Source organism: Rattus norvegicus, chromosome 1 (genome assembly GCF_036323735.1).
Source record: "Rattus norvegicus strain BN/NHsdMcwi chromosome 1, GRCr8, whole genome shotgun sequence".
Lineage (NCBI taxonomy): Eukaryota > Metazoa > Chordata > Mammalia > Rodentia > Muridae > Rattus > Rattus norvegicus.
In genome coordinates, this window is record NC_086019.1 from 247,739,440 (window position 1) to 247,764,626 (window position 25,187).

At 39.0% G+C, this 25,187-nt stretch overlaps 1 protein-coding gene across 1 annotated transcript in view; it reads left to right on the forward strand.

Annotated features, from left to right (window-relative positions):
• Positions 1-1,182: 1,182 nt before the first annotated feature.
• The window catches only part of LOC134484834 (cytochrome P450 2C7-like), a 34,281-nt gene continuing 10,276 nt past the window's right edge, over positions 1,183-25,187 (forward strand). Inside the window, exons 1-2 of the mRNA XM_063280726.1 lie at positions 1,183-1,419; positions 16,137-16,278. Coding sequence (XP_063136796.1) covers positions 1,183-1,419; positions 16,137-16,278 — 379 coding nt within the window. The remainder of the gene's footprint in view (positions 1,420-16,136; positions 16,279-25,187) is intronic.

The following is a 25,187-nucleotide window of genomic DNA, read 5'->3' on the forward strand; positions in this document are numbered from 1 at the left end:
TGAAATAACTTAGAACAGTAAAAATAGCAGTTTGAGGGTTTATACCTTGAACCTGCATGGGTTGAAGCAGAACCCTCAGGAGCCATAAGGCTTTTAGTTCAGCAACAAGTGTTTCTTTCTTTTATCTCCTCAAGAATTATTGACTAAGGCAATCTACAAATTTCTCCAGATCACAAGGGTCTTACTGCTATTGTTGGCTACATACTATATGGCAAGACCCTGTCCCAAAAAGCAACTCACATTTTGGATACAGGACATGGAGAAATCTGACTGAATGTGAGCTGGAAGTTTTCTCATTTCCAAGTAGTTTTTATACTACTTGAAAGTAACATACCAGCTCTCATGGACGGACTGTCACCAATAGTCCTACTTAGTTGAGGACCCTCATATGAGGGAAGATGTGTCAGTTGATATAATAATGAAGTTTCCAGGTAGAGTGTGAGAAGCAATATATAGGAAGGAATTTGCATTTGACTGTGTAAATTAGGGTTTTTTCCTTTGGCTAGGAAGGTTGGTGATAGGCTATGTCGAATGAATACCATTTCAAAATGTCTGACTCAGTACATTGCCTTGATTTTTTTTAAATGTTGGTTGTAATTTTGTACTGAGACTTGTGTAACTGGAGTTAGCTGGATGAGTACAAATGTGGGCCTGTTATGGCTCAAGAACGCTTTACCTCTCAGTGATGTGAACTAAGGAGAGGACAGAAATTTGGGCCAGGGACTGAGGTTCTAAGGACCTTTTACCTGCCAGTATTGGGGGATATGAAGACTGCAGAAGGCAGACTAGGGCCTCTGATTATATAGAGCCTTTACCTTGGGGATTCCTTAAACTAGAACATCAGTGAAATTTAATTATTTTAATATCAGTCATGATTACTATGAAGAGTTAATACCCCTCATCGTAGTTTTAATCAGTTCTTACTTTATATGTTTGACACTATTATTTCAGCACACAAGAACACTGTACCTTGTGTTTAGGTTTGCCACAAGACAGGCCTTTACCATGGACTATTTTTATATCAGCACTAGAGTGTGATCTAATCCAATAACACAGGTGGTATATTTTCAGCATGAACTGGATTATAGTGATAGAGTGGAGGGGCATCTTGGGAAGTAAGGCTGTATAGCAAATACAAGAAAAAACAGCAGGGGCTGACTTTTTTATTAACTGGTTGAAAATATGGCTTCTTCTTATGCAGCTGATGTCATGTGGCCCAGGTGGGCAGAACAAGATAGAGACAGTCCGAAGTCCAACGTCACAGGGCCTGGGCAGTCAGAACACCACCAAGATTATGATGCCCAGTCCCAGGAGGCTGAGTTGGGCAAAGCAAGCCTTAGAGGATCCCCAATCTGGTGCTATGTGGCATGGGTGTGGCTGACAACTGCTGAGACAATCTTAGACACCCAGAAGCCCTGGGTATCACTAAGTTGAGCAAGTAATTGGTGGAGTGATAGAAGAGAAAGAGAAATAGAAGGATGTGCGCACAAGGAAGAGAGTTGGAACTGGACACTTGAGAGTAATGAGGAGCACCCTGATATGAATAGACAGCAATGCTGCCTAAGACCATTGTGAAGTCCTGGTCTATGCTGCCACCAAAGGCCATGTCTTGGTCCTTGGCCCCAAGACACTAGGAGTCTGTTTTTGGCAAAGGATGTCCATGGTCTGTTCTGCCATTTGGGTCCATGTTGATGTCTGAGAACTGTGCAGAGATGGCCTCTTTTTTGCCTGTGCCTTGTGCAAGAGCTGGCTCTACTGCTCTCCAGCTGCAACACTCTAAGAGCAGGTTCTGTACCTCATTCAGAATGTACAGTAGAGCTGGTTCTGGTTGATTGTGTGTCAGCCCTGAATGTATGAGAGTAGGAAAGCTGCCCCTGCCATTTTCCTACCATGAGGAAATGGAGTGTGTACTGGAGAGATACCTTCTCCATCTGCCATGGTTGGGGGTGATGGATGTATGATCACGGAAGAGCTAGCTCACCCCACCTTAGGTGCAGCACTGGGAGAGAGGCCTTGCATCTTACCCTGGGCAGCACAGTAGAGCTGGCCCTGATGGCAATGACATGGATGAGCCAGCTTGTACATTAAGAGAGTGTGAGATTTGGCCATGTCCCTTGTTGGCTATACCATTGGGTGAGCTAGCTGGGACAATGCTGAAGACCTTGGCCTGGTGGTGTGGTGTAGGAGATCTGGTGTGATGACCAAAGTAGCTACCACCTAGTCCCAAATACTGTGCTTTGAATTGGCCCACCCAAATATCTACATTATCTATGAACTGTTGAAGTGAACGAAAAAGCAGCCCCTGCAGATCGAAAGATATAGTCTCTCTATGAAAAATGACAAGAACAGGATATCTGAGAAGAGTTTCTGTGCATATTCACTATTGATGGTGTAGCAGATTTCAGCTAGACCAGTGCCCCACTGCAGTGAACATTAGCAATAAGGGTGTGTGGGAAAAAAGATGCACTGTGGGGCAATTGTGGAAAACTAGAGTTTCCATAGTAGGATTTGTTTTTAATTTTAGTTTTTAATTTTTTATGTATTCACTTTACATTCAACTCACTTTCCCATTCCTTGTCACTCCTTCCCACAGGTCTTCTCCAATACCCTCTCTTCTGAGTGGATAGAAGTTCCCTGGGTATGTACTCAACCTGCCTTTTCAAGTCTCTGAGAGGATAGGTGCTTTCTTTCCCACTGAGGCCTGTCAAGGCAAGACAAGCTATAAGTCTATATCCCAACTGCTGGCAACAGCTTTTGGGATAGGTTCCTTTCTAGTTGTTCGGGAACCACATGAAGACCAAGCTGCGCATCTGCTACATATGATGGAGGAGGTATAGGTCCAGCCTGTGCATACTCTTTAGTTGGTGGGTCCATCTCTGAGAACCCCAAGGGTCCAGATTAGTTGGTTCTGTTTGTCTTTCTTTGGAGTTCTAATCTCTTTAAGAGTTGCAATTCTGCCTCTTCTTCTTATATAAGAGTTCCCAAGCTCCATCCACTGTTTGGCTGTGGGTGTCTGTATCTGTCTGAGTCAGTTGGTGGATAGATTCTATCAGAGGACAGCCATGCTAGACTCCTGTCTGCAAGCATAACAAAGTATCAGTAATAGTATCAGGATTTGGTGACCATCCATGCAATGGGACTAAAATTTGGCTGTTATCGATTGGCTGTTTCCTCGGTAAATGCTCCTTTAACAATCCGTACATTTTTGATAGACAGGATAAGTTTTGATTCAAAAATTTAGTGAGATTATTGGTCCCCCTGTCTCTCAACCTAGGTTACTGTCTGGCAACAGGAGGCAGACTCTTAAAGCTCAATATCCCCAAACCATTGAGTCACAGCTAAGGACACCTCCATTGATCCTTGGATGCCTTCCCTATCTCAGGTCTTGCACAGACACAGAAACTATGAAGGGAACAGTTATAATTGTAGTGGGCCCTCAGATATTAACACAATTGACTTCGTGATGGATGTACCATTCAGACCATAAAACTCAGCACATAGTCAATACTACTTGTCAAAAGAGAACAAACAAACAAAGGAACAATAACAAATCCCACAAAAGCAAAAACAAAAAACAGGAAAACACAAAAAAACCCAAAACCCCTATAAGTCCTTAGTAATCAAAGTATAGTTCTGATAAAGTCTCTACATGGATTAACCTTGCTTCTTTGGCTTCTGTTAGGTTTGGCTAACCATTGTTAACTGAAGTATGCCAACATAAAAATGTCTTTTTGTGTGTGTTCTTAAAGCACATTATGATAAAGGCCCAGGGCTACACTGGTATCCTGAACACTTGTAGTACCAGCTCGCTAACAGACTCTCTATTGGCTTAACCATATGTCTAAGCAATCTTCGTTGGTGGGTACCCATCAAAAATAATCTTCTTTGTCACAACTTGTTATCCACTTCCCATATTCTCTTTTTCTCCAAAGACAATTACTGTTCATGGACCTTCCTTATATTGAGAGAGGATTAGTAGTTCTCTGGTGGAACTTTTGAGGTAGCTTAAGTATACTACCATATCATCTGCAAATAGTGATATTTTGACTTCTTTCTTTCCTATTTTCCATCCCTTTGACCTCATTTCATTGATGTTCATTGAATTCCTGAACTTCCCAGGTCTTTTATTATGAAGGGGTGTTGAATTTTGACAAATGCTTTCTCAGCATCTAATGAGATGATCATGTGATTTTTATCTTTGAGTTTGTTTATGTGGGGGATTACGTTGATGCATTTCCATATATTGAACTATCCCTGCATCCCTTAGATGAAGCCTACTAGATTGTGATGAATGATAGTTTTGATGTTTTCTTGGATTTGTTTTGCAAGAATTTTATTGAGTATTTTTGTGTCAATATTCATAAGGAAAATTGGTCTGAAGTACTCTTTCTTTGTTGGGTCTTTGTGTGATTTAGGCATAAATATAACTGTGCCTTCATAGAAAGAATTTGATAGTGTTCAGTCTGTTTCTATTTTCTGTAATAGTTTTGACAGTATTGGTATTAGGTCTTCTACGAGGTCTAATAGAAGTGTGCACTGAACCCATCTGGTTCTGGTCCCTTTTTGGTTGAGAGACTTTTGATAATTGCTTTTATTTCTTTAGGAGTTATGGGGTTATTTACGTAGTTTATCTGCTCCTAATTTAACTTTGGTAGCTGGTATCTGTCTAGAAAATTGTCCATTTCAGTCAAATTTTCCAGTTTTGTTGAATATAGGCTTTTGTAGTAGGATCTGATGGTTTTTTGGATTTCCTCCAATTCTGTTGTTTTTGTCTCCCTTTACATTTCTGATTTTGTTAATTTCGATATGCTATCTTTGCCTTCTGGTTAGTCTGGCTAAGGGTTTATCTATCTTGTTGATTTTCTCAAAGAATAAGCTCCTGGTTTTCTTGATTCTTTGTAAAGTCCTTGTTTTCTGTTTGATTTCAGCCCTGAATTTGAGTATTTCCTGTCTTCCTGGGTGTATTTGCTTCTTTTTGTCGTAGAGTTTTTGGTGTGCTTTCATTGTGTCTCATAAGTTTGGGTATGTTGTGCCTTCATTTTTATTAAATTCTAAGAAGTCTTTAATTTCTTTCTTTATCTCTTCCTTGACCAAGTTATCATTGAGTAGAGAGTTGTTCAACTGCCATGTACATGTGGACTTTCTCTTGTCTTGTTGTTATTGAAGACCAGCCTTAGTCCATGGTGATCTCATAGGATGCATGGGATTATTTCTACCTTCTTGTATTTGTTAAAGACTGTTTTGTGGCCAATTATATGGTCAATTTTGGAGAAGGTACCATGATATGCTGAGAAAATGGTATATCTGTTTTTTTTTAGGATGAAATGTTCTATAAATATCTGTTAATTCCATTTGGTTAATAACTTCTGTTAGTTTCTCTATGTCACTGTTTAATTTTGTTTCCATGATTCCTCCATTGATGAGAGGAAATCTTCTAGTATTATTGTGTGAAGCATAATGTGTGATTTCTTCTATGGATGTAGGTAATCTTGAATTTGGAGCATAAATATATAGGATTGAGAGTTCATCTTGGTGGATTTTTCCATTGAGGAATCTGAAGTGTCCTTCCTTAACTTTTTTGATATCTCTTTTTTGAAAGTTGATTTTATTTGATATTAGAATGGCTACTCCAGCCTATTTCTTCATACAATTTTTATTGGAATTTTACCTCTTACTCTGAGGTACTGTCTGTCTTTGACTCTGAGATGTATTTCTTTTATGTAGCAAAATGCTGTGTCTTGTCTGTTAGTCTATATCTTTTTGTTGGGGAATTGAGTCCATTGATGTTACAAGATATTAAGGAATAGTGATTTTTGCTTCCTGTTATTTTGTTGTTAGAGGAAAAATTATTTTTGTGTGTATCTCTTATTTCAGTTTTATTGCAAGATTAATTTCTTATTTTTTCTAGGGTGTAGTTTTCCTCCTTGTATTGGGGTTTTATGTCTATTATCTTTTTGTAGGGCTGGATTTATAGAAAGATATTGTGTAAATCTATTTTTGTCATGGAATACTTTTGTTTTTCCACCTACATTAATTGAGAGTTTTGCTGGATATATTAGCCTAGCCTGGCATCTGTGTTTTCTTATGGTCTGTATGACATCTGCCTAGGATTTTCTTGCTTTCATAGCCTCTGGCGAGAAGTCTGATATCATTCTTATAGGTTTACCTCTATATGTTACTTGACCTTTCCCCCTACTTCTTTTAATATTATTTCTTTGCTTTGTGCATTTTGTGTTTTAACTGTTATGTGATGGGAGAAATTTCTCTTTTGTTTCAATCTATTTGGAGTTCTGTAGGCTTCTGGTATGTTTATTGGCATCTCATTCTTTAGGTTAGGGATGTTTTCTTCTATAATTTTGATGAAGATATTTACTGTCCCTTTAATTTGGGAGTCTTCACTCTCTTCTATACCTATTATTCTTAGGTTTGATGCTTTCATTGTGTCCTGGATTTCCTGGATGTTTTGGGATAGGAGCATTTTGCATTTTACATTATCTTTGATTTTCTTGCCAATGTTTTCTATAGTATTTTCTGCCCCCGAGATTCTCTCCTTTCTCTCTTGTATTCTATTGGTGATGCTTGCACCTATGACTCCTGATCTCTTCCCTAGATTTTCTATCTCCAGTGATGTCTCCCTTTGTGCTTTTTTATTGTTCCTATTTCCATTTTTTTAATCCTGAATGGTTTTGTTCAATACCTTCACCCGTTTGGTTGTGCTTTCCTGAAATTCTTTAAGGTATTTTTGTGTTTCCTCTTTAATTCCTTCTACTTATTATTCGTCTTGCCCTGCATTTCTTTAAGGGAATTCTTTATGTCCTTCTTAAAGTTCTTTATTATCATCATAAAATTTAGTTTTAAATCTAAGTCTTGCTTTTCTGGTATGGTTGGATATCCACAACTTGCTTTGTTTGGAGTACTGTGCTCTGAAGATGCCTGGTAGTCTTAGATTCTGCTGCTTAATCTCCTTTGCTTGCCTCTCACCATCATTTTGTCCCTGGTGTTAGCTTGACTTGCTGTCTCTGACAGTGGCTTAACCTCCCTGTTGGCCTGAATGTCAGCACTCCTGTAGACCTGTTTTCTTTCATCCTGATCTGGGAACATAGAGCTCTGCTCTCCATTGTATAAGTGCTCCTCATGACTGGCTTTCTACTCTCCATGCAGGCAGAATCCAAAAAGGTCCTGCCTCTGACTGCTCCCAGGTTCCTGTGCCCAGTGGGCACAGATGGCACTAGGCAATTTCCTCTTGGGTCAGAAATGTGGGCAGAAAGTAGTTGTTTCCTCTGATTTCTCAGGAGTGTCCACACTTCTGAGGACCCTGCTCTCTCACCTAGGGAATTTGGGTGCAGTGAACTGTGTGAACTGTTAAGTTCAGTTCCTGGCACAGGCAGAAACCTCTGTTCCTGCTGCTGACTGCGCCTATATTCTTGTATCTAGAAGTACCATGCAGTTTCCTCTGAGTCCAGGTATGTGAACAGAAGTGTGCAGAAGTGGAGGTCTGTTCTGAGGTCTCAGGATTATCTGTGCTTCTGGGGGTTCAGTTGTGGCATCGGTTCAGTTCAGTTCTGGGAACAGTCAGAAACTAGAAGTGCACTGTCCCAGAGTACCTCTGTCTTTGTGTGTCCTGAGTTTACCAGGCAGGTTGCTTGGAGCAAAAAGATGGTCTTACCTCTACTCTTGGGTGTTTAGGAAATCTTGGGAACAGGCAGAAACCTGAAGGGTCCTGCCCCTGACTGCTTCTAGATCCCTTTGCCCGGAGGTCACTGATGGCACTAGGTGATTTCCTCTTGGGTCAGGAATGTGGGCAGAAAGTGGTTGTCTCCTCTGAGTTCTCAGGAGTGTCTACACTCTGAGGGCCCACTTTCGCCCCCACAGGATTTGGGTTCAGGGATCTGTGGGACATGTTCAGTTTTCTAGTGTCCAATATTACTAGTCAACTTTCAGCCTCTGTTATGTTTTTGTAACCTCTCCCATTCCCAGAATTCTAAGAGGCAACTGACACTAAAGGTCATAGTATGAAGCAGTTCTAGAGAATAATAATTCGAAAAGAGTTAGTTGACTAGCCATCTGTCATCCATTAAAGGGATAACTTTGCAAAATAAAGCACCTTCTATTTCCTGTCATTTGTTTTAGCTACTGATTATGCAGTTTTGAAGCTGCTTTTCCATTTTTCCCAATGTATTTCCTGGGTTCTTAGGTGTTTGATGTGGTCTTTCTGTTGACCTTTCAGTATCCTATCCACAACTGAGATAAAAACCTAGCAGTGATGCTTTTCTTTTCTGTAACATGGATTCTGCTTCCTGAACCTTTTATATGTAGAGACTAGCTGATATTCTATAATCTTCTATTCTGGAGTTCCTTGCTGCAGTGTTTTAGTCTGTGCCCACACCTTTGTGAACCTTTGGGTTGTTTCAACTTGGTAATGCAAGATGTAGTATTCAGAAGAGTCTGTTTTAAAGTCCAGTTCACAGTCCTATTGTTGCTCAGCATTGTGGATGGCTCTGTACTGCAGGAGATCAAAACCCTGCTCATAGGTCTGTCAGAAATATGTGGTAAATGTTTCTCATTCAGGCTTTTCCTACTTGCAGAAGAAAGCAGTGACTTGTTAGGCTCCGTTCTTTCCTCTTTTGGGATCAGTGGACAAGGTTTCCAGAATATCTCCCATGCTTAACTCTGAGCTTTATTAGTTTTTTAGTATTCATAGTTTCTTTTTGGAAAAATATAAACAAGTCCATGTCCTTAACACAAAACATTCTCTGATGTTAACACATTCTTATAGTCCACAGGATGATTTAATTCCAGTTTTTTCTATAACCCCATGTATTTCAGCTGCTGTTCTTTTTTTGTATGGCGTATAAACTTTAATTTTCTAGTTCTATTTCTAGTCTAAACTTTAATGTTCTAGAGATGAAACATGTCCATCTGCCAGTTTTCATTTGTTTTGGTACTCTTAAAGTTGATTCCAGCAGGAGGTGGAGTTGGGTTATACAAAGGGCCAGTAGAACATTTTATTGTAATTACCTCAGTTTGTTTCCAGGTGATAGAAAAGTTTTTCTTTAAACATTTACTGTTAACCTGACATTAAATGTGATATTTTGGGGCTACCAATATATTTCCTACTAACAATTGATCAGCGTTTTCATTTCTTTTGTCAAAGTATTTTGCAAGCTTGTATATATGAGATAGAAGATGGTTAATATGATGTATAGTTTCCATTTATGATTGCTTATTGCATTTGCTTAAATAACAAGGATAATTCTGAATTATCTATTTAAATTCATCTGTTTCTATTTTTAAAATAACTCTACATATTTAGAATCAGTAATTATATTCAGAGTTTCAGGAAAATCTAATAATTCAATGATAATTACATAACACTCTGATTTTTGAAGTGAATTATATGGGCCTTCTATCAGTTTTTGACTTATAACTAGGCATTCCCAAATTTTTACATCAGAATAGATTATAGGTGGTTAAAGAATTGACGTTCCTTTTCCAAAACACAGAATTCAATTAGTGCTTTTTATAAGCTAAAGATGCTTGCTTTTAAGATATTGTTGTTAATTTCCCCCAAATAGTTTCTATAAGCTCTTTGACAATTTTTAGTGATTACACAAAACAGAATATTTTTACTTTGTGTACCAAGAAAATCTTTTCTAAAATACTTTCTTATATAATTGAAAACTCAGTCCTTGTTGTGTTCTGTTTGGATAAACTGCAAAGTATATGGTTGTTTTGGATGTTATTTTTCTGTAATTTCCCAAGGAGTATGTTCCATTTCACCCTAAATTTTAGGGACTGTATTTGGTATTGAGAGAATATTAATATGAGTTCCCCAGTGCTGTACTGAAAGTCATCACTATAAGTCCAGGACTTTGTCAGTCATATAAGGTTTTAACTTTCCTATTTAACCTTCCAGTCCCACACGTGTAAGGTATCACAAGTTGGTTTTATGTGAGGTGACTTTCCAATACCTAGATATTTTTTTGAAGTGGCCATTATGAAACCAAATGTTTGTGTGAAATAATAGTTACATTGGCTTCTGTATGCAATACATCTTCTATTTCAATATCATTCACTTGTGACTTTATTATTGGACTCTGATGATTAATAACTGTTTGCAAGAATTCATGTTTTCCTGTAATTCCAAACTCTTCTGATCTTTCAACTGGAACAGCTTTATCATTAACATAGAAAAATAATAACAGCTGAGCAATGTCATCATCTATGTTAATTGCATATTTTCTTTATTTTTTTTAAACTCCAGAATTTATCCCCCTCCCAGTCCATCCTCAGATTGTTTCACATACCAAATGTCCTCCCCTCCACTCCACAAGGATGTCTTCATTCCCCCACCCCAACATCCTGCTCCTCCCTGGGGCCTCCAATCCTTGAGCGTTAGGTGCATCTTTCCTGACTGAATATGGTCCTGGCAGTGCTCCACTTTACATGTGTTAGGGGCCTCATATCAACTGGGGTATGCTGCCTGGTTGGTGGGCTAGTGTCTGAGAGATCTTGGGGTGTCTAGGATAGTACACTTTTGAACCAATATCATTTGAATTCTTTTTTTTTCTGTTCATCCTTGGGCATTTTCTATGATTTTAGTGGTGTAATAACTTTTCCACATTCTGAATTCCAATTATTGAATTTTAGGTTCTCTACCAACATCTTGATTCTGATTAGATATGATTATGTTTACCACTGGGATCAATCTTTGTAAAAAGAAAAAAAAACAGTGAATTCTTATCCTAAGCCTTACATAATTTTTGTAAACAAGTTAGAAATGTTTTTTATCTGGATTCTCAAATTTGTTCCAAGTTCTTAAAACTTCTAAATAACATAGTTCTGTGATTGCATCTTCAAATCATACCTGTTCTTGTATATTAGCATAATAACCTTCAGTAATATACTGATCCCTCACTACATTATTAATTTCCTTAGTTCTATTGAGTTGCACCACATTTTTGGCTTCTTCTCTTAACCATGACAACCACTGCAATTCAGGGCCAGCATCTAGTACAGCTGTTACCAATCCCATCAGTCTTGGGGTATAATTCTATTTTGAGTAGCCCAATTATTTAGAGTTTGTTTCACATGGTATGAGTGCACACCATAAGACATCACTGCCTCTTTTGATTTATCTATCTATCTATCTATCTATCTATCTATCTATCTATCTATCTATCTATATTTATTTTAATAATCCATATTTTATTCCTCTCCCAATCTACCCCATAGAATTCCACATCCCATATCTCCTACCACCCACCCTCCACTCCCCCTTGCTATGTTTCCACAAGGATGTCCCTACTTCACCCACCCCACCAGACCTTTAAACATCCTGGGGCCTCCAGTCTCTTGAAGGTTTGCCTGCAAAAACTCAGGATTTCCTCATTCTTTTTCTTTTTTTCGGAGCTGGGGACCGAACCCAGGGCCTTGCGTTTGCTGAGGATTTCCTCATTCTTAATAGCTGAGTAGTACTTCATTGTGTAAATGAACCACATTTTCTGTATTCATTGTTCTGTCATGAGACATCTGGATTGTTGCCAGTTTCTGGCTATCACAAATAAGACCACTAAAACAGAGTGGAACATGTGTCCCTATGTCATAGTGGTGCATATTTGGGGTATATTCCAAAGTGGGGTATTTCTGAGTCTTTAGGTCTATTTCCAATTTTTTGAGGAAACACCAAATTGATTTCCAGAGTTGTGCCAGTTTGCAATTCCACTAGCAATGGAAGAGTGTTCCTCTTTTTCCACATCCTTGCCAACATGTGTTGTCACCTGAGGTTTTGATCTTAGCCATTCTGACTGGTGTGAGGTGGAATCTCAGGGTTGTTTTGATTTGCATTTCTCTGACCATTAAGGACTTTGAACATTTCTTTAGGTGCTTCTCAGTCATTCGAGATTCCTCTATTTTATATTATCCATTGATGACAGTTGGGTGTTGAAATCACTTACTATTATCATGTGAGGTGCTATGTGTGCTTTCAGCTTAGGTAAGGTTTCTTTTATGAATGTAGGTGCCCTTCCATTTGGAACATAGATATTTAGGATTGAGAGTTCATCTTGGTGGATTTTTTCTTTGATGAATATGAAGTTTCCTCCTTATCTTCTTGAATGACTTTTGGTTGAAAGTCAATTTTATTTGATATTAGAATGAAACTCCTGCTTGTTTCTTTGGGCCATTTGATTGGAAAGGTGTTTTCCAGCCATTTACTCTGAGATAGTGTCTGTCTTTGTCTCTCAGATGTGTTTCTTGCATGCAGCAAAATCCTGGGTCCTACTTACCTGTCCAGTCTGTTAGTCTATGTCTTTTTATTAGGGAATTGAGTCCGTTGATGTTGAGAGATATTAAGGAATAGGGATTGTCACTTCCTGTTATTTTCATTGTTAGAGGTGGAATTATGTTTGTTTATTTCTCTTTTGGTTTCATTGCAAGTAAATTATATACTTGCTTTCTGTACAGTGTAATTTCTCTCCTTGTGTTGGAGTTTTCCATGCATTATCCTTTGTAGACCTGGATTTGTAGAAAGATATTGCACAAATTTGGTTTTGTCATGGAATATCTTAATTTCTGCATTTATGTTAATTGAGAGTTTTGCTGGATACAGTAACTTGGGCTGGCATTTGTGTTCTCTTAGGGTCTGTATTATATCTGTCCAGAATCTTCTGGATTTCATAGTCTCTGGTGAAAAGTCTGGTATAATTTTTGTAGTTCCGCCTTTATATGTCACTTTGACAATTTTTACTGCTTTTAATATTCTCTCTTTGTTTTGTGCATTTGGTGTTTTAACTATTGTGTGATTGGAAGAAATTCTCTTCTGGTCTAATCTATTTGGAGTTGTGTAGGCTTCTTGTATATTTATGGGCATATCTTTCTTTAGGTTAGGAAAATTTTCCTCTATTATTTTGTTGAATATATTTACTGGCTCTTTGAGTTGGGAGTCTTCACTTTCTTCTATACCTACTATCCTTAGGTTTGCTCTTTGCATTGTGTCCTGGATTTCCTGTATGTTTTGGGCTAGGACCTTTTTGTGCTTTACATTATCTTTGACAGTTGTGTCGATATTTTCTATGGTACTTTCTGCCCCTGAAATTCTCTCTTCTATCTCTTGTATTCTGTTGGTGATGCTTGTATCTATGACTCCTTGTATCTTCCTTAGGTATTCTATATTCAGAGTTGCCTCCCTTTGTGCTTTCTTTATTGTTTCTATTTCCATTTTCAATTTGTTTACCTGTTTATTTGTGTTTTCCTGTAACTCTTCCAGGGATTTTTGTGATTCCTTTCTAAGGGCTTCTACTTGTTTACTTGTGTTTTCCTGTTTCTTTAAGAGAGTTGTTTATGTCTTTCTTAAAGTCCTCCATCATTTTCAGAAATGTGATTTTAAATCTAAATCTTATTTTTCTGGTGTGTTTGAATATTCAGTATTTTCTTTGTTTGGATAACTGAACTCTGATGATGCCATGTAGTATTGGTTTCTGTTTTTTTTTTATTATTATTAACTTGAGTATTTCTTATATACATTTCAAGTGTTATTCCCTTTCCCAGTTTCCGGGCAAACATCCCCCTCCCCCCTCCCCTTTCTTATCGGTGTTCCCCTCCCCACCCTCCCCACATTGTCCCCCTCCCCCCAACAGTCTAGTTCACTGGGGGTTCAGTCTTAGCAGGACCCAGGGCTTCCCCTTCCACTGGTGCTCTTACTAGGATATTCATTGCTACCTATGAGGTCAGAGTCCAGGGTCAGTCCATGTATAGTCTTTAGGTAGTGGCTTAGTCCCTGGAAGCTCTGGTTGCTTGGCATTGTTGTACATATGGGGTCTCGAGCCCCTTCAAGCTCTTCCAGTTCTTTCTCTGATTCCTTCAACGGGGGTCCTATTCTCAGTTCAGTGGTTTGCTGCTGGTTTCTGTTGCTTGTGTTACTTTGCTTGCCTCTAGCCATTGGGTTGTCTCTGGTGTTTACTTGTTTTGCTGTTTCTGAGAGTGACTTGACCCTGCTGTAGGCTGCTGTGTCATCACTCCTCTTGAAATGTTTTCCTGTTTTCTTTTACCCTTTCCTGAGAACAGGTGTTCTGATTTCAGGTGTGGCAGTACTCCTGGAGACTGTCTTCCAGCTCTAGGCGTGGCAGGAATCAAAGGGTCCAGTCCCTGCTTGCTCATAGGTCCTTGCACCCAGAGGGCACAGTTGGCACTATGCAATTACCTTTGGGTCTGGAGAGGGTATTCTCCTTTGACTTCTCAGGAGCATCCATACTTCTGAGGGTCCAGCTCCCTCCCATATGGGATTTGGGTGCAGGGGGCTGTTTGGCCATTTCACTTTGGTCCTGGGCACAGACCAGAACCACGGGTACTGGCAGCTGTGTGTTCCTATATCCCTTTGTCCAGAGGCATGTGCAGTTTCCCCTTGAATGAGGGATGTTGGCAGAGATGTGAAGAGGTGGCAGTCTGTCCTGCAATCTCAGGATGTCTGCACTCTTGGGTGGTCAGCTCTCTTTTATTAAGAACTTCAATTCTCTCCAGAAAGAAATCAAAGATCTCAGAAAATGGAGAGATCTCCCATGGTCATGGGTTGTCAGAATTATTATAGTAAAAATGGCCATCATACCAAAGGCAATCTACAGATTCAGTGCAATACCAATCAAAATCCCAACACAATTCTTCAAATGCATGGAAAAATCAATTCTCAAATTCACATGGAAAGGCAAAAAATCCAGAATAGTGAAAACAATTTTTCACAATAAAAGAATGGTGGGGAAATCACCATCCCTGACCTGAAGCTCTACTACAGAAAAATCGTGATAAAACTGCATGGAATTAGTTCACAGACAGACAGGTTGATTAATGGAATACAATTGAAGACCCAGAAATAAAACCACACATTTACACATGCTTGATCTTTGACAAAGAAGGCAAAAATATACAATGCAAAAAACAGAGCATCTTCAATAAATGGTGCTGGTCTAACTGGATGTCTCCCTGTATGCAGAAAAGTCAAAATAGACCCATATTTGTCACATCATTGCCTCTTTAAAATGCCTTAGGTCTGTCTTTTCTACAGCAAGCCATCCGATTTTATCAGAACCATGTAGATGATTAGTAGGCACATGCTTTATAACTGCTAGGAATACTGTTGGTGATTCTGTGGCCCAGAACTGTTGTGGGGTTCTTCTGATCATGCTCCTGCTTTCATTTCTTTGACTTAAATACCTTTATTTTATTTTTTATTAACATGAGTATTTCTTATTTACATTTCGAATGTTATTCCCTTTCCCGGTTTCTGGGCAAACATTCCCCTAATCCCTCCCCCTCCCCTTCTTTATGGGTGTTCCCCTCCTCCCCTCCCCTCATTGCCACCCTCCCTCCAACAATCACGTTCACTGGGGGCTCAGTCTTAGCAGGACCAAGGACTTCCCCTTCCACTGGTGCTCTTACTAGGATATTCATTGCTACCTATGAGGTCAGAGTCCAGGGTCAGTCCATGTATAGTCTTTAGGTAGTGGCTTAGTCCCTGGAAGCTCTAGTTGCTTCATATTGTTTAGTTCAAATGCATCAGTTCGACAAGTCAAAGCTTTGTTTATGTTTCTCTGTTTCTCTAATTACAACTGGCAAGGTTTTGAACATGTAATGAGAAATAAACAGATATTTGCTAGTGTTTTGCTTCAATTCTGTTGCATTACATTGACAGCTGATGTTTATACTGTTCCCCTCAGAAGAAACCTCTTTAATAAAGTTGGAAAAAGAAAATTACACAAACACACACACACACACACACACACACACACACACATATATATATATATATATATATCATAATTGAAAGGATATGTTTATTTCTCTTCTACTCTGTATTGTAGGGTCTTTGTTATCATCACCATAAAACTTTAAAAACTATATAAGTTTTAGTACAACGTAACCTTGTAAATGAATATTATATCATGTGAAAAATTATACCCAAAATTTATTCAACTCGGTGAATTTCTATACAGTTGGAATAGCCATTGAACTATGTACTTTCTCTTGAATTTTAAAACTTCAATATCAACAAATTGTACAAACATGCAAATGTACAGCTGTTGATTCACTATAATAAGATGTGTTGGTAAGTAATTTACTAGATTTCTGCATCAAATTATTTATAGGCAAACCACTTCGAACAATCAGAATATTCACTTGAAAACCTGGCATGCAGTATCATGGACCTCATTGGTGCAGGAACAAAGACAATGAGCTCAACATTGAGATATGCTCTCCTCCTTCTGATTAAGTATCCACATGTCACAGGTAAGGGCACAGGTGGTGAACAAAAGTGGTTCCGTAAGATACTGGAAAGATGATACCAGGATTCAGCATGTTGTTTTAGTTAGAGCAGTCTCAGTTCTTCACTTTTTGTGCTACTGACTATGATGAATAGCATGACTGAGATGAATGGATTCTGGCTGTAGGAAAAGCAATCAACTGCTGGTCAGTGTCTGGGTTCCCTGGGTAGAATATATTGCCTGACGGATACATATCCTTTCTTTTTTATTTTATTTTATTATTTTTACACTTTGGATTTTATTCCCCTCCCAGTACACTCTCAAACTATTCCACATCACAGACTTCATCCCCATACCCCTCATCCCTAATCTCTAGGAGAATGTCTGCCCCCGACACCTCACCCCATCAGACCTCTAAACTCTCTTGGGCCTCCAGTCTCTTTAGGGTTAAGTACATCTTCCCTGACTGAAGCCAGAGTATTCTTCTGTACGTATGTTGAGGGGCTCATATCAGCTGCTGTATCTGCCTAGTTGGTGATCCAGTGTCTGAGAGATCTTGAGGTTCTAGGTTAAATTGAGACTGTTGTTCCTCCTACAGGATTTCCCTCCCCCTCAGATACCTCCAGATTTCTCCAATTCAAGTAAAGGGGTAGGCAGTGTCTATTTCTCAGTTGGGTGCAAATATCTACATTTGACTCATTCAGCTGCTTGGCCTTTTGGAGGGCAGCCACAATGGTCCAATTTTTTGTCAGAGTTCTATATTTTAGTAATGGTGTCAGGTCTTGGGGCCTCCACTTGAGATGGGTCCCACTTTGGGACTGTCATTGGCCCTTCTTTTCCTCAGGTTTTTCTCCATTTCCATCCTTACAGTTCTTTCAGACAGGAAGACTAATGGTTTGGGCTTTTGACTGTGAGATAGCAACCTCATCCCTCACTTGATGCCCTGCCTTTCTGCTGGAGGTGGGCTCTACAAGTTCCCTCTCCCCACTGTAGGGTATTTCATCTAGTGCTCCCAATTTGAGTCCTGAGAGTTTCTCACCTCCCAGGTCTCTGATAAATTCTATAGGGTACACCCAACCTCCAACATCCCAAGGTTGCCTGTTTCCATTCTTCCTGCTGGCCCTCAGGGCTTCAATTCCCCACCCAATACCAGATCATGTTACCTTCTCCAGCCATCCCATTCCCTTGATCTCCCAGTACCCTCCTTCCCTTCCCCCTTGTGGTTGCTTTCTTCAACCTATCAAGTAGTACAGAGGTGTCGTTACTTGGGACTTTTAGTTTGTTGACCTTTATGACTTCTGGGGACTGTAACATGGGTAGTTGGTACTTTTTTGGCTAATATCCACTTATTAGTAAGTACATAACATTCATGTCCTTTTGTAACTAGAAGATAAATATTCTTTCATTCTTAAAATTCTTTAAATTTTCTTTAAAATCTCTGTAAGTCAGCTAAAATCTTATGGTCTCATGTCTTTATTTTGATGAATTTAATTTTAGCATAGAAAAAAGAAAACTTACTTCACTGAAGCATAACCTGAAAGTCAAGAACTTATTATGATTGAGATAATGTACCCACTGACAAGAAATCAAAATATTTAGATTATCTAGTGATGTGTTTCTATTCATGCAGAATATTTAGATAATCACACCACACTGTTAGTCCACTTCCTTAACCTTCTGTTGAACAATGGTGTTTTTCATCTCTACCAATGATTTTTTCTTTTACAGTGTACTTTAAATCAGATCAAGTGCTTCAGCATAAATGAAACACACCTTCACTTTTTTGCCTAACATTTCCTACTCCAAAAAGTACAAATTTAATATTTTTAATGTATGAGAAGATAACAATAAGGCTTCTCAAATTTACTAAAACAAAATATGATGTTTAAGAAAAAAAGAACAAGATTATATTGAAATTTAAATGTTATAAGGACACACATGCATTAATCAAAACATGTTAAGGATGTATATCTACAGACCAGAAAAGACTAGTACTGTTCAACAGTCATAAAAGTTTAAGTAGAAAACAAGGTTATACAGAGCATGCTCATCTTGCTGAAAATGCCTTCCTACTCGACTCATCAGGGGACTTACCTTCCAGATTCACTGAATTCTTAAATAAGGGTATAGGGTTGTCTAAGAGGTCTTTTTCCTGAGACATCAGTTGTTAACAGGGAATGAGCAATGAATAGGTATGAAAGGGGAGACGGGCAACATTTGATTCCTGAATTCTCCTTCTATCTGTGCCTTTTCCCTGATTTGTTCCATGAATGTAAGCTTTAGACTCAATCCTCTAGACACAAAGTGTTAATACTGTTCCATATTTTACTATCCTAGTAGAAAAGACTTTCCAAGTATTCATCAGAATGGATTAAAAACATCCACCAAAGACACAGGTTCATAGTTTCATGAGTCTTCTCTTTATGTGGACTCATGAATAGAAGTGTGAAACCTTCAGAGAGATCCCTGAGTCAAATGTAAACTATTCCCTTAGAGACTACATCAGAATTTTCAAGAGAAATGGATTTCTGGTAAATTTATAAACTAAAATCCAAATGAGACCTCTGTTTGCTTCCCCCATTTTTCAGGTTTTCTTGAATCTGTGAGATTGTTTTTTATTCTATGATCTAAAGCAAAGTCACAGGAATTCATGGAGTCCAGGAGTCTGAATAACTCATCAAAGAGAATGAGGGTTTCAATGAGGTTCCTGGGTCCCAGGTTTGCTAAGTCCCAAATTCAGTATTTATATCATTGGTGCTGCAGGTGTGAATGAAAAAGGAGATGAAAGGAAACATTCTGTAGCCTAAAGCTCCCATTACTCGAGTATAATTACCAGCATCTTAAAAAATCTATCTCAATATTAAGTATAATTCTTTACCAAGGAATGCAAATTTACAAATAAAAAGGTATCCAATTATCAAAATGTGCTAATGAAAGGTAATCACAATTTATTTTCATGACAATGAAAAATCTTTATTATCATGAATAATATTTTGTGATTAAAATTAATCTAACAATGAATATTGGTTTAACAAAGAATTATAATTTAATCTGCTGTTTTTTCCTGTTAATTGAAAATTATTTTTTCTCACCTACTATATCATAATTATGGTTTCTCCTCCTTCTTCTCAACCCTATTTTTCCTCACCTTCCACAACCTGCAGATCTATTTCCTTTCTGCCTCTAATTAGAATACAATCAGGCAGCTAAGAGCCAGGACAGTTCCACAGCCCTCACACACAAACTTGCCCTCAGACAACTGGTCCATCAGTAGCACTATCCCTTCTAAATCCTTAGCTGACAGATGAGACTCTACTACCTTCCACATTGTCTATCGAAGGAGAGATCCAACAGAATGCACAGTGCTGAGGAGCCACAGTGCAGCCTGGGGATGGACCCTTCTAGTCTCCATCTGTGCCAGAGCTGGGTTTTTCCACACAGCATTATGGACAATAAAACTGTACACAGAGAGCTGGTCTGCAAGGAGCACTCTCCCTACTAAACCCACAGCCCACAGGAGATATCACACTTTCTCCCCACTGACTATCTAAGGAAACATATTCTGGGAGCACATGGGCACAGGAGATGTAGCACAGCCTAGGACAGGACCCTTCCAGTCTCCATCTAAGCCCAGAGCAGGGGTTGCCCCATAGCTCTCTGACCCAAAACATGCCCACAGAGAGCTGGACTTCCAGGAACTCTCTCACTCCAAACATCACAGGCTCAAAGGCTCACAGGTCCACAGGACAGAGAAGCTCCAGTCAAGGACCCTAAGACCAACTAACATAAGAGATAACCAGATAGCCAGAGGCAAGCACAGAAATCTTAGCAACAGAAATTTCTAAAGCTCAAAACATTTATTACACTGCACACGATAATAGTAGGAGACTTCAACATACCACTTTCATCAGTGGACAGATCATGGAAACAGAAAATAAATGTAGACACAGTGAAAATAACAGAAACTTGGAACCAAATGGATCTATAGAACATTTCATCCTAAAACAAAAGAATATACCTTCTTCTCAATACCTCATCATACCTTCTCTGAAATTGACTATATATTTGATCACAAAACAGGCCTTAATAGATACAAGGATATTGACATAATCCCATGCATTCTATCAGGTCACCATGGACTGAGGCTGGTCTTTAATAACAACAAAAACTTGAGAAAGCCCACATACCCCTGGAAGCTGAATATTGCTCTTCTCAATGACAACATGGTCAAGGAAGAAATAAAGAAATTAAAGTTTTTTTAGAATGTAATGAAAATGAAGACACAACATACCCAAACTTATGGGACACAGTGAAAGCTGTGCTAAGAGGAAAACTCATAGATCTGAGTGCCTGCAAAAAGAAACAGGAGAGAGCATACATCAGCAGCTGGACAACATACCTAAAAGCTCTAGAATAAAAAGAAGCAAATACATCCAAGAAGAGTAGAAGGCAAGAAATAATCAAAACCATACAAAGAAAGAGAACTTCAGACCAATTTCCCTCATATATCGATACAAAAATACTCAATAAAATTTTCACAAACTGAATCCAAGAATACATCAAACTGATCATTCACCATGATCATGTAGAATTCATCCCAGGGATGCAATGATGATTTAGTAGATGGAAATCCATCAACATAATCCACTAGTAAAGAAACTTAAAGGAAAGCTGACATGATATCCACAGATGCTGAGAAAGCTTTTGAAAATATTCAATACACAGAAAAACACACTTGGTATGCACTCATTGATAAGTGGATATTAGCCAAAAGGCCCGAATTACCCATGATGCAATCTACAGAACACAGAAAGTTCAAGAAGAAGGATGACCAAAGTGCAGATGCTCCCACTCCTTCTTAAAAGGGGAAAAATATTCATAGGAGAGGATATGGAATTATAGTTTAGAGCAGTGACTCAAGGAATGGCCAATCAGAGTCTGACACACATGTGGCCCTTATGTAAACAGCCACCGAAACTAGATAAGATTGATGAAGCTAAAAAATGCATGCTGAAAGGGACTGTATATAGTTCTCTCCTGAGAGACATATCCAGAGCACGTCCAATACAGAGGTCAATGCTAGCTGCAGACCACTGAACTGAGAATAGGACCCCCTTGGTGGGGGGATTAGAGGAAGTATTAAAACAGTTGAAGGAGTTTGCAACCCCATAAAAACAACAATGCCAACCAGCCAGAGGTTACATGAACTAAACCACTACCAAAAGACTATACATGGACTGACCCAGGGCTCCACCTGTATATGTAGCAGAGAATAGCCTTGTTGGGGCACCAGTGGAAGGGAAAGCCCTTGTGCAGGGGAATACCCATATGGGGGAGGGGTAGGGGAGGGAATGGGGGTTTATGGACAGTAAACCCGGAAAGGGACTAACATTTGAAATGTAAGTAAAGAAATATATAATAAAAAATTCAAAAAAAGAAAATTAAGTAAAGAAATATATAATAAAAAATTTTTAAAAAAGGAAAAATAGTAGCTTATTTGAATTTCCGGGTTTGGATTATATAGTGATACTTTTATTTTTTTTTATTTTCTTTCCATTTTTGATGTATTTATTCTTTGACCATCTCACACATACATATAATGAATTCCCATTGTTCTCTCCTCCATTATCCTTTGTCACATCACCACTCACCCCACTGAAAACCCTTCTACCCAGAACGCTCCCCAAAAAGCCACAACTTTAATGTCTTCTTTGTCTATTCAACCCACACATATCTTTCTCTTTTTTTTTTAAAAATTTTTTGATATTTCTTTATGTACATTTCAAATGTTATTCCCTTTCCTGGTTTCCAGTCCATAAGCCACCTATCCCCTACCCTCCCCTTCTTCTATCAGTGTGCTCCCTTCCATATCCAGCCCCCTTTTCCTCCCTCTAGATATTCCCTTAAACTGGGGGTCCAACCTTGGCAAGATAAAGGGATTCTCTTTCCACTGGTGGCCAAAAAGGCCAAGCTCTGCTACATATGCAGCTGGAGCCATAGGTCAGTCAATGTAGTCTATGGGAGTGGTTTGGTCCCTGGAAACTCGGGTTGGTTTGCATTGTTGTTCTTCTTTTTTTTTTTTTTTTATTAACGTATTTCTTATTTACATGTCGAGTGTTATTCCCTTTCCCGGTTTCCAGGCCAACATCCCCCAACCCCTCCCCTTACCCTTCTTTATGGGTGTTCTCCTCACCATCCTCCCCCAATTGCTGCCCTCCCCCCAACAATCACGTTCACTGGGGGGTTCAGTTTTAGCAGGACCCATGGCTTCCCCTTCCACTGGTGATCTTACTAGGATATTCATTGCTACCTATGAGGTCAGAGTCCAGGGTCAGGCCATGTATAGTCTTTAGGTAGTGGCTTAGTCCCTGGAAGCTCTGGTTACTTGGCATTGTTGTTCATATGGGGTCTTGAGCCCCTTCAAGTTCTTCCAGTTCTTTCTCTGTTTCCTTCAATGGGGGTCCTGTTCTCAGTTCAGTGGTTTGCTGCTGGCATTCGCCTCTGTATTTGCTGTATTCTGGCTGGGTCTCTCAGGAGATATCTACATCCAACTCCTGTCTGCCTGCACTTCTTTGCTTCATCCATCTTGTCTAATTGGGTGGCTGTATATGTATGGGCCGCATGTGGGGCAGGCTCTGAATCGGTGTTCCTTCTGTGTCTGTTTTAGTCTTTGCCTCTCTATTCCCTGCCAAGGGTATTCTTGTTCCCCTTTTAAAGAAGGAGTGAAGCATTCACATTTTGATCATCCGTCTTGAGTTTCATTTGTTCTAGGCATCTAGGGTAATTCAAGCATTTGGGCTAATAGCCACTTATCAATGAGTATATACCATGTGTGTTTTTCTGCGATTGGATTACCTCACTCAGGATGATATTTTCCAGTTCCAACCATTTGCCTACGAATTTCATAAAGGCATTGTTTTTGATAGCTGAGTAATATTCCATTGTGTAGATGTACCACATTTTCTGTATCCATTCCTCTGTTGAAGGGCATCTGGGTTCTTTCCAGCTTCTGACTATTATAAATAATGCTGCTATGAACATAGTGGAGCATGTTTCTTTGTTATATGTTGGGGCATCTTTTGGGTATATGCCCAAGAGTGGTATAGCTGGGTCCTCAGGTAGTTCAGTGTCCAATTTTCTGAGGAACCTCCAGACTGGTTTCCAGAATGGTTGTACCAGTCTGCAATCCTAACAACAATGGAGGAGTGTTCTTCTTTCTCCGCATCCTCGCCAGCATTTGCTGTCCCCTGAGTTTTTGATCTTAGCCATTCTCACTGGTGTGAGGGGAAAATTAATTGTTGTTTTGATTTGCATTTCCCTTTTGACTAAAGATGTTGAACATTTCTTTAGGTATTTCTCAGCCATTCAGCATTCCTCAGCTGTGAATTCTTTGTTTAGCTCTGAACCCCATTTTTAATAGGGTTATTTGTCTCCCTGCGTTCTAACTTCTTGAGTTCTTTGTATATTTTAGATATAAGACCTCTATCTGTTGTAGGATTGCTAAAGATCTTTTCCCAATCTGTTGGTTGCTGTTTTGTTTTCACCACAGTGTCCTTTGCCTTACAGAAGCTTTGCAGTTTTATGAGATCCCATTTGTCGATTCTTGATCTCAGAGCATAAGCCATTCGTGTTTTGTTCTGGAATTTTTTTTCCAGTGCCCATGCGTTCGAGATGCTGCCCTAGTTTTTCTTCTATTAGTTTGAGTGAATCTGGTTTGATGTGGAGGTCCTTGATCTACTTGGACTTAAGCTTTGTACAGGATGATAAGCATGGATCGATCTGCATTCTTCTACATGTTGATCTCCAGTTGAACCAGCACCATTTGCTGAAAATGCTATCGTTTTTTCATTCGATGGTTTTGGCTCCTTTGTCAAAAATCAAGTGCCCATAGGTGTGTGGGTTCATTTCTGGGTCTTCAATTCTGTTCCTTCGGTCTATCTGTCTGTCTCTGTACCAATACCATGCAGTTTTTATCACTATTGCTCTGTAATACTGCTTGAGTTCAGCGATAGTGATTCCCCCTGAAGTCCTTTTATTGTTGAGGATAGTTTTAGCTATCCTCGGTTTTTTGTTATTCCAGATGAATTTGCAAATTTTTCTGTCTAACTCTTTGAAGAAATGGATTGGTATTTTAATGGGGATTGCATTGAATCTGTAGATCGCTTTGGTAAAATGGCCTTTTTTACTATATTAATCCTGCCAATCCATGAGCATGGGAGATCTTTCCATCTTCTGAGGTCTTCCTCAATTTCTTTCTTCAGAGTCTTGAAGTTCTTATTGTACAGATCTTTTACTTGCTTGGTTAATGTCACACCAAGGTACTTTTTATTATTTGGGTATATTATGAAGGGTGTCATTTCCCTAATTTCTTTCTCAGCTTGTTTCTCTTTTGTGTAGAAGAAGGCTACTGATTTATTTGGGTTAATTTTATACCCAGCCACTTTGCTGAAGTTGTTTATCAGCTTTAGTAGTTCTCTGGTAGAACTTTTGGGATCACTTAAATATACTATCATATCATCTGCAAATAGTGATATTTTGACTTCTTCTTTTCTGATCTGTATCCCCTTGATTTACTTTTGTTGTCTGATTGCTCTGGCTAGAACTTCAAGGACTATATTGATTAAGCAGGGAGAGAGTGGGCAGCCTTGTCTAGTCCCTGATTTTAGTGGGATTGCTTCAAGTTTCTCTCCATTTAGTTTAACGTTAGCAACTGGTTTGCTGTATATGGCTTTTACTGTTTAGGTATGGGCCTTGAATTCCTATTCTTTCCAGGACTTTTATCATGAAGGGGTGTTGAATTTTGTCAAATGCTTTATCAGCATCTAATGAAATGATCATGTGGTTTTGTTTTTTCAGTTTGTTTATATAATGGATCACGTTGATGGTTTTCCGTATATTAAACCATCCCTGCATGCCTGGGATGAAGCCAACCTG